Source organism: Brachyistius frenatus, unplaced genomic scaffold (assembly GCF_029030835.1).
Source record: "Brachyistius frenatus isolate BFR_SWC_R1_liver_20210118 unplaced genomic scaffold, ASM2903083v1 Contig_141, whole genome shotgun sequence".
Lineage (NCBI taxonomy): Eukaryota > Metazoa > Chordata > Actinopteri > Embiotocidae > Brachyistius > Brachyistius frenatus.
Window position 1 is genome coordinate 53,686 of NW_027210740.1, and position 13,418 is coordinate 67,103.

Consider the following 13,418-nt stretch of genomic DNA (forward strand, 5'->3'; position numbering starts at 1 on the left):
TACTTCCACTTCCGGTGAGACTCTTCAAAATAAAACCATCGACTGTACGGGAAATGAATAAAACCTTAAAAAATAAGAGCGGTTACCTAAAAAAAACAAAAAAAAACGAGATAAATTAATTTCTCTGTATATTCTGAGCTGAAGGACGGATTTTTTAGAGATTGTCAATGGATTAAATAATTTTTTTTCCCCCCTCTCCTTATTTAACAGCTTAAAATAGTGAATACAGGAATTGTAAAAATACAAAAAGTAGAGAAAAATGAGAAATTATATAAAGTGAGAAATAGCCACTAAAAATAAGGCTGGTACGACAGAAGAGGAAAAATAAAATGATGTGGCAATATCCATAATATAAAGAAATCAGAGGGGTTAAGTAATTCAAATAAGTTACGCTGTGTCTTTAACAGTGAACATCTGAATTTAAGTGCTTTTGTAACAGATATAATATTTTTTTTTTTTTTATTATGGAACAAGAAAATTCATCTTTGCAATAAAATCTGCAAGGCTTGCGTAATCAGAATAATATTTAGGTCAAATCATCTTTTAAAGAAAATATTTTTGTTTTATGAACAGCTGTGTTCATTGTTATTGCGAGGAAATATTTCACGGTTTGTCTCGGGCTGTGTCGGCGCAGATATCTTTCAGGCTTCAGTCAGGCTGGCCTTCCAACCAAGGTCGTAAAGATATGATGGATCGAGCCTCCAGTTGGGAAGGGGGTCATAAAAAAACAGAACAGCAGTATGTTCTGACTTTGGGAAAAGTGTTGTGTGAAACGTTTAAGGTGACTTGATGTTTTAGTGTGGGTATGGACACAACCTGCAGGCGGAGGTCACCTTCAGATCTGGGCTGGCATTTTACAGATTTGACCTGCTCTTTTTCTGTTCTCCTTGATATCAAATACTTTTTTTTTTAATGTCATCTGGGGCTCTGAAAACGTCCTCCATCACACGTTAACCGGCTTGAAGATTTCCTTCACGAGGCTTGAATTGGGCAGAAATGTGCTTAAGATGTTACTATATGGACACTGCACGTGGAAATATATCCACATAAGGCAGTTTATTGTCATTGTAAAAAAAAAAATACAACGAAATTGAGTTGGCAACTAATCAGTTCAGCAGCAATGAACAAGGTCAAAGTTAAAACAAGACATCGCCGTGGCATGAACAATAGACATAGTGTAATAAATATATAACAGATAAAACACAGTTGAATTAGGAGTTAAACATTGAAGCACACCGGAGTGATCATTTTTTTTTAATGATCAGGCTGAAGTCGTGCTTAGAGACCTGCAGTACCGTCCTCCCACCACACGGGGAGGGGGGCGCCACCGCGCCGGCAGGTCGGCTCACAAGTAAAGCACGGAAACCGTTTTGTTTATCAGAGGTGACATCCGGTTGGCCACTTGCTCTTCTGTGTTTTCAGTCTGCTCCGGAGAGTTTACAGCTTTACTTTCGCCGCAACCGCGTCCTAATTACCCGACCGAAAAGAACTTTTGCCGCGCACTTCGCTTCGGGGGTTTCACTTCGACCCCGTCCCGGGGAGGAGAGGAGAGTCTGGGAGGTCCCGAACCAACGCTGGCGGGGGTTTCGGTGTTAGCTGCGCGCGGCTAGCCCTGCTGACGGAGACGCGGCGCGTCATCATGGCGAGCGAGAACCCGGAGCCCAACGCGGGCAGCGGCGAGGACCCCGCTCCTCCGTCCGAGTCCAACGAGCACGACTACGCTCACACCACGGTGGACTCCCACGTTACCTCCGCGGAGGCGGCGAGCTCCTCCTCCTCCTCCTCCTCCGGCGCGGCGCCGCCGGCCGAACCCGAGCGGAGCCGCGCCACGCAGCCCGGTGTCTCCTCCTCCTCCTCCTCCTTCTCCTCCCCGGCGCCGGTGGTGGAGCTTCCCGAACCGGCCGTGGGCGCAGAGGTGGACTGTCCCGGCGTGAACGACGCGGAGGCCCAGACCGGAGAAGACCCGCAAAAGTCGGCGGCTTCCGTACCCCCCCCGGGCCGCCGCCGCCGCCCTGAGCCCCCCGGCCCGCGGCGGCGGCCGGCGACGCACCCACCGGCCGGAGGACGAGAACTGCTCCTGCTGCAAGATGGAGTTCGAGCGGCAGGGCCGCAGCTTCAACCGGAGGGCGGTGTACACCTTCACCACCCCGGACACCGTGCACTGGGCCTTCCCGGGCTCCGCGGTGAACGACAAGTCCTTCCTGTGCGAGTCCTGCGCGCAGGTCATCAGGACCAAAGGGAAACGCAAACAGACCGGGAAACGGTCCCTGTGGCTGAAACCGCCGGCGGCCAAACAGGTGTGTGTTTGGACCGGCTCCTCCCCGGTGTGCTGCCGTCACACTTCCACCACTTCTCCCAGCGGTTTTATTTTTATTTTTATATTTTAAGCCCCAGGTTGCTGCTCACATTATACACTTTCTACTTTGTTTGCTCGATTCTCTTTTGTGCATGTTTAGTCTTAAAATATCCACTTTTTTCGGGTCTGACCAGCAAAAAGCCCAAAACATGCTCGAGTTTACAATCATGAGACACAGAAAGGCATGAAATCATGAAATTAAGTGGAAGCAGTCAAATGATTCTTGTTTAAAAAGTGACAAACATTATTATTCCACCGTCAAAACGGCTGCATATTAATTTAATTAATTTTGATCCAAATAGTTAATCCGTTTCCTCCTAACTGTAAAATAAATACAACAAAAATGAAAAATATGCTCGTAAAAATATATATATATTTTTTAATTTTTGTGTTTTAATAAAAAAAATAGTGTATTTTTTTTTTTTTTTAATTTTTGTGGGTTTTTTTTTAAATTTTTGTGGTTTTAAAATTTTTTTTTTGTGGTTTTTTTTTATTTTTGTGTTGTTTTTTTTCGTGTTTTTTAAAAAAAAAATTTTTTTGTTTTTTTTATTTTTATGTTTTTTTTTTTTATTTTTGTGTGTTTTAAAAAAAAAAAGGTGTGTTTAAAAAAAAAAAAAAATTTGTGTGTGTGTTTTTTTTGGGCTGCAGTCACAACTGAGAGACAAGAAGATGACGGGCCGCAGGATGGGCAAGAAGAGCAAAGCGGCGCTGCTGGTGAGCAAATCCAGCTACAAGGCCGCTTTTCAAATGCTGTGGTCGGCCAAAGGCGCCCGCAAGCCCATGATGGAGTTCTGGAGGAAACAGCTGAAGGAGGAGGTGAGGACCGACGCCCTCGTCCGGGTTTGTCATTTGGGGGGGACAAATGTTTTTATGTTTATATAATCGCGCCGTTCTGTTTGTTTCCGCGGCGCAGATGAAGGCGTTGTCGCGGCACTCGGACAGCCCCTTCCACCAGAAGGTGTCGGGCAAGAAGCCGCTGTCGTCCTTCCCCTGGCGGCGGTGTCTGAACTGGGCCCAGGACAAAGCGCCGCTCGTCACCGCCTGCATGCGCTCGCTGTTCCCCGACACCAACGCCCTCTTCAAGAGCAACCAGTGAGTCCGAATCGGGACCGGTTCTTAAAATCGCCGCTTCAAAAAAAAAAAAAAAAAAAAAAAGAGTCTGCGGATCCGACGGCTGACGGAGCTTCTGTTGTGTTTGTTTCGGCAGCCAGCTGACGGAGGACCAGGCCCTCACCCTGCTGGAGCGCCGGACCGTGGTGGCGCTCTCCGTCCCGCTCTTCACCAGGAACATCTGGAAGAACAACTTCCTGCAGGCCGCTCTGGGGGCGGAGCTGCGGCTGCAGGGCTGCTCTGGCTCCGCCCTTGACACCCTCAACACCATGGGACTGTGTCAGAACAAGGACACCGTCAGGCTGCTGCTGCACAGGCTGCGAAACGGCAAGGAATTGGTGAGTGGTCGGCGTTTGTGCGTCGGCTGATTTTTTTTGGGTGATTTTCCTGTCGCGCAGTGATTGTTTTTGGCCACTCGGGGGCGTCAGAGCAGCTGTTTAGTCTTGTTTTCTTAACTTTGTGTTCCTGTCAGTCGGCTCAGGACGGAGAACCGGGGATCAAACACGAGCAGATGGGAGAAACGCTGACAGACATGGACATCGAGGAGGACGACGACGACGAGGAAGAAAAAGATGATGAGGAGGAGGAGGAGGAAGATGAAGAAGAAGATGATGATGACGACGAGGAAGAAGAGGAAGAAATGGTGATGGCAGTGGAGGAGGAAGTGGAAGAGGAGGAAGTGCCGGCCGGGGTGCAAGAGGAAGAAGCACAACAGGAGGAGGAAATACAAGAGAAGAGGAGGAAGAAGAAGGCGAAGAAGCAGAGGAAGGAGAAGAGGAAGGAGAGAGGGAAACGAAAGGTGAAGGAGAGAGAGGAGGGGGAGGATGATGACGACGAAGGGTCGGAGGAGAAAAAGAGGCGGGTGGTGGTGGTGAGGCTCGGCCTGCTCAAGGGACACTCGGAGGTCGGACGGTCCGACCTATCGGCGCCCTGAGACTCTGCAGGCTCCGCCCCTCGGACTCAAGGAGCCCCCGCCTCCGACCAGAGAGCCGCACAGAGGCCCCGCCCTCTCAACCGTGGCACACAAGGTGTTGTGGGAGTCGTAAGGAGGTCCGTAACTGTGGAGGGAAACTTGGGAGAGCTTCGCTTTTAAATGTTTCATTTCTGTGTCGAATAAAAATTAAATCGGTTTGAGCCAGAAGAGTTTCTGAAACACAGAACTGCTGTCAGTCAAAACCTCCACAGCCGAGCGATCGCACGGTTCATCTTTTATCGGGCTGGTCGTACGACTCGGATTAGCCGGATCCCAAAATTCACCGACTTGGTTCTGAGTCTTGACGGCAGCAGCGACTAAAGTTGGTGTTTTTCTGTTCAGTTGCCAAATAGATTCCCAGAAGAAGAACAAAAAAATACATTTAAGAAAGAAAATAAAGTAATTTTTTTAATAAATTATACGGTCAACAGTAGGAGGAACTAGACGGTCCTTCAACGGACCCCCACTGAAAAAAATAGCTGTAATAATTACTAAAGAAAGTATTGTGAGAATTAAGTTGTAAATTAACCAAATAGTTCATTTCTATGAAAATAAAACTGCAGTTCAGAGAAATAAGTCTATTTTGGAGGCTGCTAGTTTGAGTCTTTTCCTCCGCAAACAAATATATAACCTGAAACTTTATTGAGGATAAAGTGTCGATTAAAATAAATATTTACTTGGGTTTTAATTGATCTACAAAGATGTTAGCGGTTTCTCTCCGCCACACACGTTTCCTCTTCAAATCTGGATATTCAAATATTTCCATGCAGTTTTAAAACACTGCAGAAAGTACGAAGCGTGACGAGCCTCAGTTTTCGTTTCGGGAAAGTAAGTAAGATCTCTAAAACGCTGAAGTGAGTGTATTTTTTTATTTTTTATTTTCTAATCCCGAGCGCGGCCGCGAGCTCGTTTGGGTTCGGAGTCGAGTTTTCTCTGGCAGGACGTTTCGAGTTTATAAACTCGCAGGAAGAGAAAGTGGGTTTGATTTTGATTTTATTCTGAACACTGTGAGGAATCAAAAACTGTCGAGGCGGTTTCTCGTCTACATGCCGAAGCTGTGCGTTTCTGTCTTTGAGTGGATTTGATGCACAGCTGGAGGGGAGGGGGGGGGGGACCTGGAGTTTTTATTTTGTGTTTTGTTTGTTTTACTCGTTTGTCAGCGAACCCAACAGAAGAGACGGAAAGGCTTCGGGGTGCCGAGACTTCACGTCACGCCATTAATTGTTAAATCACGACAAGTCGGAGGATCACAGTTGAGGGTTAAAAAAAATACTGGAGGTTACAACTTTTGAAATCTTCTGTACGAAAGTTTTGTTTCAGGATTCGATCCGTTCGGTCGGATGACTTTTAGAAAAGTCGACGTGAAGCTGTGCGGTTCAATGATTTTCTATTTTTTTTTTTTTTTCATCCGTAGTCTTTGTTTAGCCGACTCGGCAGAAAGGCGAGCAGATTCAACAGACCAAAATGTCTCACCAGACACCGACATGCAAAACTCGCCGTGCGTCCGTGTTTTGGTTTTTCAGGAATGTGCAGATTCTCGTTTTCACGTCGGAGCTTTTAGAAAAATCGGTTTCCGTGTCGTCAGTTCGACTCCCGACGTTGACATTTACGTGAACGTGAACGCAACGCTGGCTCTGTAAAACTTCTTTAAAGATGCATTCATGAGCTCTTGAGGGGAAAAAAAAAAAAAAAAATGCTAAAAACTCCACTTTTTAGGAAATCAGATTTTCCTAAAAACTCAATAATTAATCTAATAACTTACGGTGCTGATTGTGGTGAATATAAACTGTTAATGTGGTCGGTCAGCTCAACGTGGAAAAATGTGGCATTAAGAATTGTTCAATTCGGTTTTTTTGTACTTTTTTTCCCAGAAGATTATCACACAATTAACGCCCCATAACATAAAGTCTTTAAATGATCTTGTTTCTGTTCACTGAATCATTTCTGTTTTGTCCGAACTGTTTCTCTCCGGGTCAGAAAACCATTTAAAAAAAAAAAAAAACCTTTGTGACCGCGGAGACTCTGTAATATAGTTTAATCTGTAACGACGGTTTTGTTCTTTTTGAGTTTCTAAAAGTGTCGCGGATGTTGGTTTTGTTTTTATATTTTTGAGTTGAAGATGACTGTGATGACTGTTCTCAGATCTGATGTTCAGACAGTTTAAAGCACATCGAGTCTGATGATGATGATGATGATGATGATGACGGCCATCGGACTCGGGCTGCAAAACTTTGCCAATAAAAATGCTTAAGGCTTCACCTGCTTGTTGCTTCTCTGCCTGCCGCTCAGTTATTGCTGCTTTTTAAATGGAATTTTATAAAGTATATTATAGATTTTCCATATTATTTTTTTTTTTTTGGTCTACAGATTTTTTTCTTTATATCGTTACACTTTTATTTAATTAGGCTCCCAAGTAGAAACGGTTTGAACCAATCAGACGATGTGGGCGGGACCGATTCCCGACCAAAGAAATCCAACCGCTGGTGTGATGTGAAAGAAAAAAAAGCAGAATTTAAAGGTCCGACAGGTTTTTATTTCTGTAACAGAATCATTTACAGCAGCTACAATAAATATTCGCGACACTCCAGCTGGATCGCTCGTCGTCACTGCTGCCAACTCGAGTCAGTAAGTTAATATTCTGACTATGATGTGGGGTTTTTTAACGGGTTTTTTTTGTGTTTTTTTTTTAAGTGGATGGAAATATGTGGGAGGTCCTGAAAACAAAACTGCAGAGAGCACGAGATGCTTTTAAATCATTGCGCAAGTCAAATGTTGAGCAAGTTTCTCAGTTTAGGGACATTTAAATAAAATAAACACTTAGTCAGAGTTAGTTAAGAGATTCTTAATTTAGACGAGCAACTACCCGATAAGTATTTCATTTAAATTACACGGCTGATACAAAGGCAGAATTTAAAGCAAACACAAAAAAGAAGAAGAAAGGAAACGGCTTTTAACGGACGTGTGACTGAAGAAACTTCATTTACACAACAACTCTTAGAAATCCTGATTGTTTTTTGTTGTTGTTGTTGTTGTTGTGTGCGCTCACTGAGCAGTTTTGTCTTTACTGAACTTCCACATAAGCACAGAACAGCCTACGAGATAGAAAGACTTTTATTTTGAAGGGGAGGAAGTGAAGAGAGCCGTGCGCGCACAAACGCAGCACAAAGAGTTCGGTCGAGTTCGTAACCTTGAAGCGGCCGACTTGACTGAACTCTGCGTGTCCTGCTGCTCTGGGACCGAACATCTGGGACCGAACATCTGGGACCAAACATCTGTCCAGAAACTTTTACGAGTGTTTTTTTGTTTTTAAAGGAACAGTTTGGCTGTTATTTACAACGTGGTTTGGATATATATATATATTTCTTTTACCGGATGGCATTTCCACCGGGCTTTGAGGTGGGATGGGGGAGGGGTGGTGGTGGTGGGGGTGTCTTTGCCTGCGCCGTCTCACATGTTGAGGGTCTTTTTGATGGAGAAGATGATGTCTTTGATCTGCGGCAGGCTGTTGTCCTCCAGGATTTTGGCGTACGGCATGGGGATGTCCACGCCCGTTACCCTGGTAACCGGGGAGTCCAGGTAGTTGAAGGCGGGGCCTGAAGACACACAGTTAAAAGAGATTTTCTTTATTCCAGCGCTCTTAAATCTAAAAAAAAAAAAAAAAACTCAAACCAAAAAGCTGAGTGAGTTGCTGCTTTACGTTATGGATTTGGTATTTTTCATAGAAATAATAATAATTAAAAAAAACAAAAACAGTTCATGTTTTCATTTATATCTCGAGCACAATGTCTGAACATCCCGGTTCACTTGGTTTCCATCCAGAAGTAAAATATTGGTCAAAAAGTTGACAGGTATGAATGAGTTTGGGCTCAACTGTACACATCACAGTAAAACTATGAAAAAAAAAGAGGTAACCATTTAAATATTTGAGAAATAAAATGTGACGAGATGACGCAGTGAGACGCCGACGACTCGGTTGTTAATTTTTTTTTTTTTTTTTAGCAGAGCAGGATGAACATGAGAGCGTTTACCTTCCATGATCCGGGCGCAGATCTCGGCTCCGACGCCGAACTGAGGCCAGCCGCCCTCCACCGTCACCAGGTGGTTGGTCTTCATCACGCTGGCCTCGATGGTCTCCACGTCCAAGGGGCGGATGCTCCGGAGGTTGATCACCTGACACACACACACACAGACAGGAAGTAGTTAACGGGGTGGTGAGGGCACGTCGTTCCGTCTCGGCCGTCGGCGGGCGCGTTCCTCTCACCTCGCACTCGATTCCCTCCTTGGCGAGGACGGCGGCGGCGTCCAGGGAGTAACTAACGTACCGGGAGTGAGCGACCAGGGTGATATGAGTCCCTGAAACCAGTTCAGAAACAGATCCGACGGTCACATTCACGTCAACAGCATTTTTTTTTTTTTACATTTCTACTTTTACTATTTTGTATTCTGTCATTTTAAAAAAAAAATTTTTTTTAATTTTTTTTATTGCTTTTCCCGTATCTCCCATGATGCGGCAACGGAAATATTTCCTCTTGCGGGATCAATAAAGTCCATCTGTCCATCTATTGGAGCCGAGTCCCCTCCGCGTCCGTCTCACCTGCTCTCTCGACCTTGGCCTTGCCGATGGGAATGGTGAAATCTTTGGACTGCGACTCGTCCGACATCTCGAAGGGAACGCCGTACATCAGCTCGTTCTCCAGGAACACCACTGCAAAAAAAAACACACAAAAAAACCCCTTACACGTTTAAACTCACGCTCACCGTTGTTTTTGGTTTTTTTAAACGGGCTGCAATGGCTTCTTATCGGCGGATGTTGTCGGGTTTCTGCATATTTTTTACTCATTATAGTAAAAGAGATGTTGGAGGGCTGAGAAATCTTTCTTTAAGGTTACATTTAACAGAGTTGTAGAAATCAAAAGGGTAATAATGTAAATCACACATCGGCTTTTTGTGGATTTAAACGAGATTTTTTTTTTTTTTAAGAACAGTTTTTCAGCAATTTAGTCCAAAAAAAAAAAAAGAAACAACTTTAATCGGACTTCAAAATGTTTTTTTTAAACGCGTATTAAACCACTTCTGTATTATTTCTGTTTGATGACAGGCTGAAGGACTCTCTACGACTACGACATCACAGTAGAAACATTTTCCGAGTTTCCTTTTAAGAGAGAAGTTTCTCCTTTAAAAAAAAAAAAAAAAAAAACCCTCCGACCTGCTGCAGTTTGGTTTTCTCACCGGGGTTGTCGTCTCTGATTGCTGCTTTCAGGAGACCTCTGGCGTCTTCTGAGTTCCAGGGACTCACGACCTTCAGGCCCGGACAGTGAGCGTACCTGCAGACGAGACACGACAACCGCACAGAAACCAACATCACCCGCTGGTCACAAAAAAATTAAATAAATAACCACACACACACACACGAAAAAAAAAAAGCATCTTTGCGGCCAGTATCGAGAGCTCCCACTGGAAGCGAACGCACCACGCGGCGAAGCACTGCGAGTGCTGCGCGGCGACGCCGGCCGAGGCTCCGTTGGGTCCTCTGAAGACGATGGGGACCGTCTGCCGACCGGCCGACATGTAGTAGGTCTTCGCCGCCGAGTTGATGACCTGGTCGATGGCTTGCATGGAGAAGTTGAAGGTCATGAACTCGCAGATGGGTCTCAGGCCGGCCTGAGGAGGAGGAGGAGGAGGAGGAAGAGGGGGACGCAGTGATGCTGATGAGTCATCAATATTTAATCCAATTTTCTGATGAGTCATCATCTTTTCAATTTATATTTCTCTCTTTTCAACTGTAGTTGAATGTAGGTGTATTTCCGAGTAACAAAGACCTCAAACTGAGTTGAGACGGGGCAAAAATTTTTTTTTTAAATCATATCCAGTCTGCGTTATATCTTTTATTTTGGACACTAGCGATGAAGACTGGTCGGGACTAATTATGTCTGGTGGGTGTTGAAATCTTTTATTTTTTTTTTTTTAATCCTCCAATCATAAGACAGCCACAGTGACACCTGAGTTAATGTGTTTGTAGGTGGAGAGGAACTCACCATGGCGGCTCCCACTGCGATGCCGGTGAATCCCATCTGGACCGCGGAGGAGACACAACGGACAAAAAAAAACACAAAAAAAACACAGCTGAGTTTCTCCGAATACGAGTTTTATTTGAACCAGATTCAAAGATTCAGGTTGGTGAACGATGTGACGGGACGTCGAGTCTCACCTCTGAGATCGGAGTGTCCATGATGCGTTTGTCTCCGTACTTCTTCCACAGACCCCTGCTCACCTGCACACACACACACACACACACACACACACACACAGTTTACTGTTAAAATGAGGCCACACTTTGAGGAAATTCTCGTTTCTTTCTTCTCAAACCGAGTGAAGCATTCGACCTCGTTGACCTTGAGTTTTTTTTTTTTTTTAAGTCAGAAAAACATTAAACTTTCTGACTCCGGAGACTTTGTGATAGTTTGATTTGTAACGACGGTTTTTGTTCTTTTTTGATTTGTAATGACGGTTTTTGTTCTTTTTTGAGTTTCTAAAAGTGTCACGAATGTTTGTTGTTGTTTTCTTTTCCCATTTCTGAGGTGAGGAAGACTGATGACTGTTCTCAGATCTGATGCTCAGACAGTCTGATGATGACGTTCAAGGTTTAAGGCTTTTCTGCCTGCGACTCAGTTTTTGCTACTTTTTAATGTAATTTTATATATTTTATCTGAGTATATTATTAATTTTGTCTACAGGGCAGCACCTTGTGATTTTAGTCTTTATATTATTAAATACACACTCGCATACTCTCTCTTTTACCAATGAAGTGGAAGTGAATGGCGTTCACTCACCAGAGCAGATAACAAGAGCCAATAGAGGACAGATTGTTTGTTTGTTTGTTTGTGTGTGTACACATACAAGTGCGCTGTACACATCCTCACATCCACAAATGCGTATCGTCTCATTGAGCGTAGGTTTAGGTCGTATATGTTGAGCTCATTAAGCGTAAGCCAGCGGACTTCGGTGACCTCTCTGTTCTTCGTCCGGTTTTCTAACTCCTGACGAGTCATCGATGGTCCGAATCTGCTGCTCTGCAGTTCGATTAAAAAGTCTCGAGAGCGCAGCCGTGATAGAAAACGGGCTGAATTCATAAAAACCGAAACAACAACGACTCGAAATGAGAGTAAAGATCCCGCGAGTGTCCTGCAAAATACGTCGAACTGAAAAGCCGGTCCGCCGAGCGTCTCCTCACCTTGTAGGCTCCGTCGTACTGCGCCACCTCCTCCCCCATCAGGAACACCCGCTCGTCCCGCTCCAGCTCCTCGTCCAGCGCCTGGTTGAGGGCGTCGCGGACCGTCACCTGACGACAACATCGACCAACAACCCGCGGTGAGAAACGACCCGCTGCCGACAGCCGGAGGACCGAGTTCATCCTCGGAGCCTCCGCCTGTCAAACTACTCTGTTTTCACGCTTCAGTGTTGTCCAACAAAACGCACTCGACGCACATCGAGTCATTTGTTACATATTCAGTCCAGTCGGCAGATTTTAAAACTAATGTTTGTATTTTTTATTACAAAAACGAACGTTAATCCGACCTTTAACCGTAATCATTCCTGTTTCTATCTATTTCCTTTAAAACACGTTCCTGCTAAATTAATATTGAACATGTATTTATTTTAAAAACTAATAATTGTTTTCAGTCAATTTCAAAGCAGAATTACTTCCATTTTTCTTGATTTTTGTCTTTTAAAATGACCAAATATATATATTTTTAAATAGTATTTTTGGACTTTATTCTCAACCTATCGATATTATCCTTAAAACAAGCTCCACTTTATTCTCGACATTTCTTAATTCATTGTTGACATTTCATCCTTATTAAAAAAATTTTTTTTTTTTTTTTAAATGCTAAATTTATTAATACGGCCCTATGACGTCATAATAGATTAATCTGTTAAATTCAACACTTAATTTACCTCAATATTTTTGGCACGATAAGGTAATGAAGCTTACATTTTCATGTTTTTTTGTTTTGTTTATTTAAAGCACCAGTTGATGAAATGCAGAGATTTATTTACTTTTCATTTATTTACGTGTTACGTCATCGTGGCACGTCATCGTGACACGTGACCCCCCTAAATAAAAAAAAAAAAACTCTCTAATGGGCAGCTAACGGCTAACAGCTACACCGGCTTACACCAAACCAGGTAAGCCGTTGAACGAGTCGACTGTCGGACGTCTTTCCGTCTTTTAAACTCTGGAGTTAAAACAACATAACGAAGGACAAACGTCCCTTTAGCTGCGGCTAAAGTTAGCACGCTAGCACCGACCTGAACCGCGGCCGGAGCGCTCTTGTGGAAACCCCGCCGCCGCACCGCCGACACGGCATTCTGCAGGGGAAGACAGGACAGTTACTGACATCGCTGTTCAAATAAAATAAAATAAAAAAACAAACGTCTTTGAATCGTTCCCGTACGTTTCCCGAGCGGAGAAAGCACTTCAGCGACGCCGCCATCTTCAAAGTGTCCTCTGCCGTGAGGTTTAGAGGGCGGGGACTCGAAAAGGCCCGGATGTGCGTCGGTGTGTGGGGGGGGGGGTCGCGTCATCGCAGGGAGCCAATCGCAGCGGTTCGGTGGGAGAAGTGGGCGGGGCAAACCTCAGGCGTGGAAAAAAAAAACCCCCGAGGACGCCGAGCTGCTGTTTCCTAAGTATGGAAGACCAACACGACCAAAACAAATCACCACACGGATTATTATCACCGGTTTTTTTTTTTGCTCCGATTAGATTAATATCACAGTTTTTAAACAAACTAGAAGGCGGGTATTGTATTGTAAAGGCGTAATGACATTTTCCTCATTTTTTATATATTTTTACTTACAAATTTGATTTTTATTTATTTATTGCAGTGCAAGAAATTTGCTTTTAAATTAGCTTTATTTAAAAATAAATAAATACATTTTATTTTTATTATAAATAAATTTATTTAATAATTTTTTATC

General features: G+C 44.1%; 2 protein-coding genes across 2 annotated transcripts; one reads left to right on the forward strand and one right to left on the reverse strand.

Moving 5' to 3' along the window:
• The first annotated feature begins 1,639 nt into the window (after positions 1-1,639).
• LOC138630759 (uncharacterized) lies at positions 1,640-5,261 on the forward strand. Its single transcript, XM_069715300.1, has 6 exons — positions 1,640-1,915; positions 1,962-2,297; positions 3,005-3,172; positions 3,270-3,448; positions 3,564-3,804; positions 3,939-5,261. Exons 1-6 carry the CDS (start codon positions 1,640-1,642, stop codon positions 4,398-4,400), a joined length of 1,662 nt encoding a protein of 553 aa, XP_069571401.1. The 3' UTR covers positions 4,401-5,261.
• Positions 5,262-7,472: 2,211 nt separating this feature from the next.
• On the reverse strand, positions 7,473-12,976 carry pdhb (pyruvate dehydrogenase E1 subunit beta). Its single transcript, XM_069715341.1, has 11 exons — positions 12,896-12,976; positions 12,750-12,809; positions 11,671-11,778; positions 10,648-10,710; positions 10,475-10,510; positions 9,910-10,100; positions 9,669-9,763; positions 9,034-9,144; positions 8,701-8,792; positions 8,468-8,609; positions 7,473-8,032 (listed from the first exon to the last, which is right to left on the reverse strand). Exons 1-11 carry the CDS (start codon positions 12,932-12,934, stop codon positions 7,887-7,889), a joined length of 1,083 nt encoding a protein of 360 aa, XP_069571442.1. The 5' UTR covers positions 12,935-12,976; the 3' UTR covers positions 7,473-7,886.
• Positions 12,977-13,418: the final 442 nt, after the last annotated feature.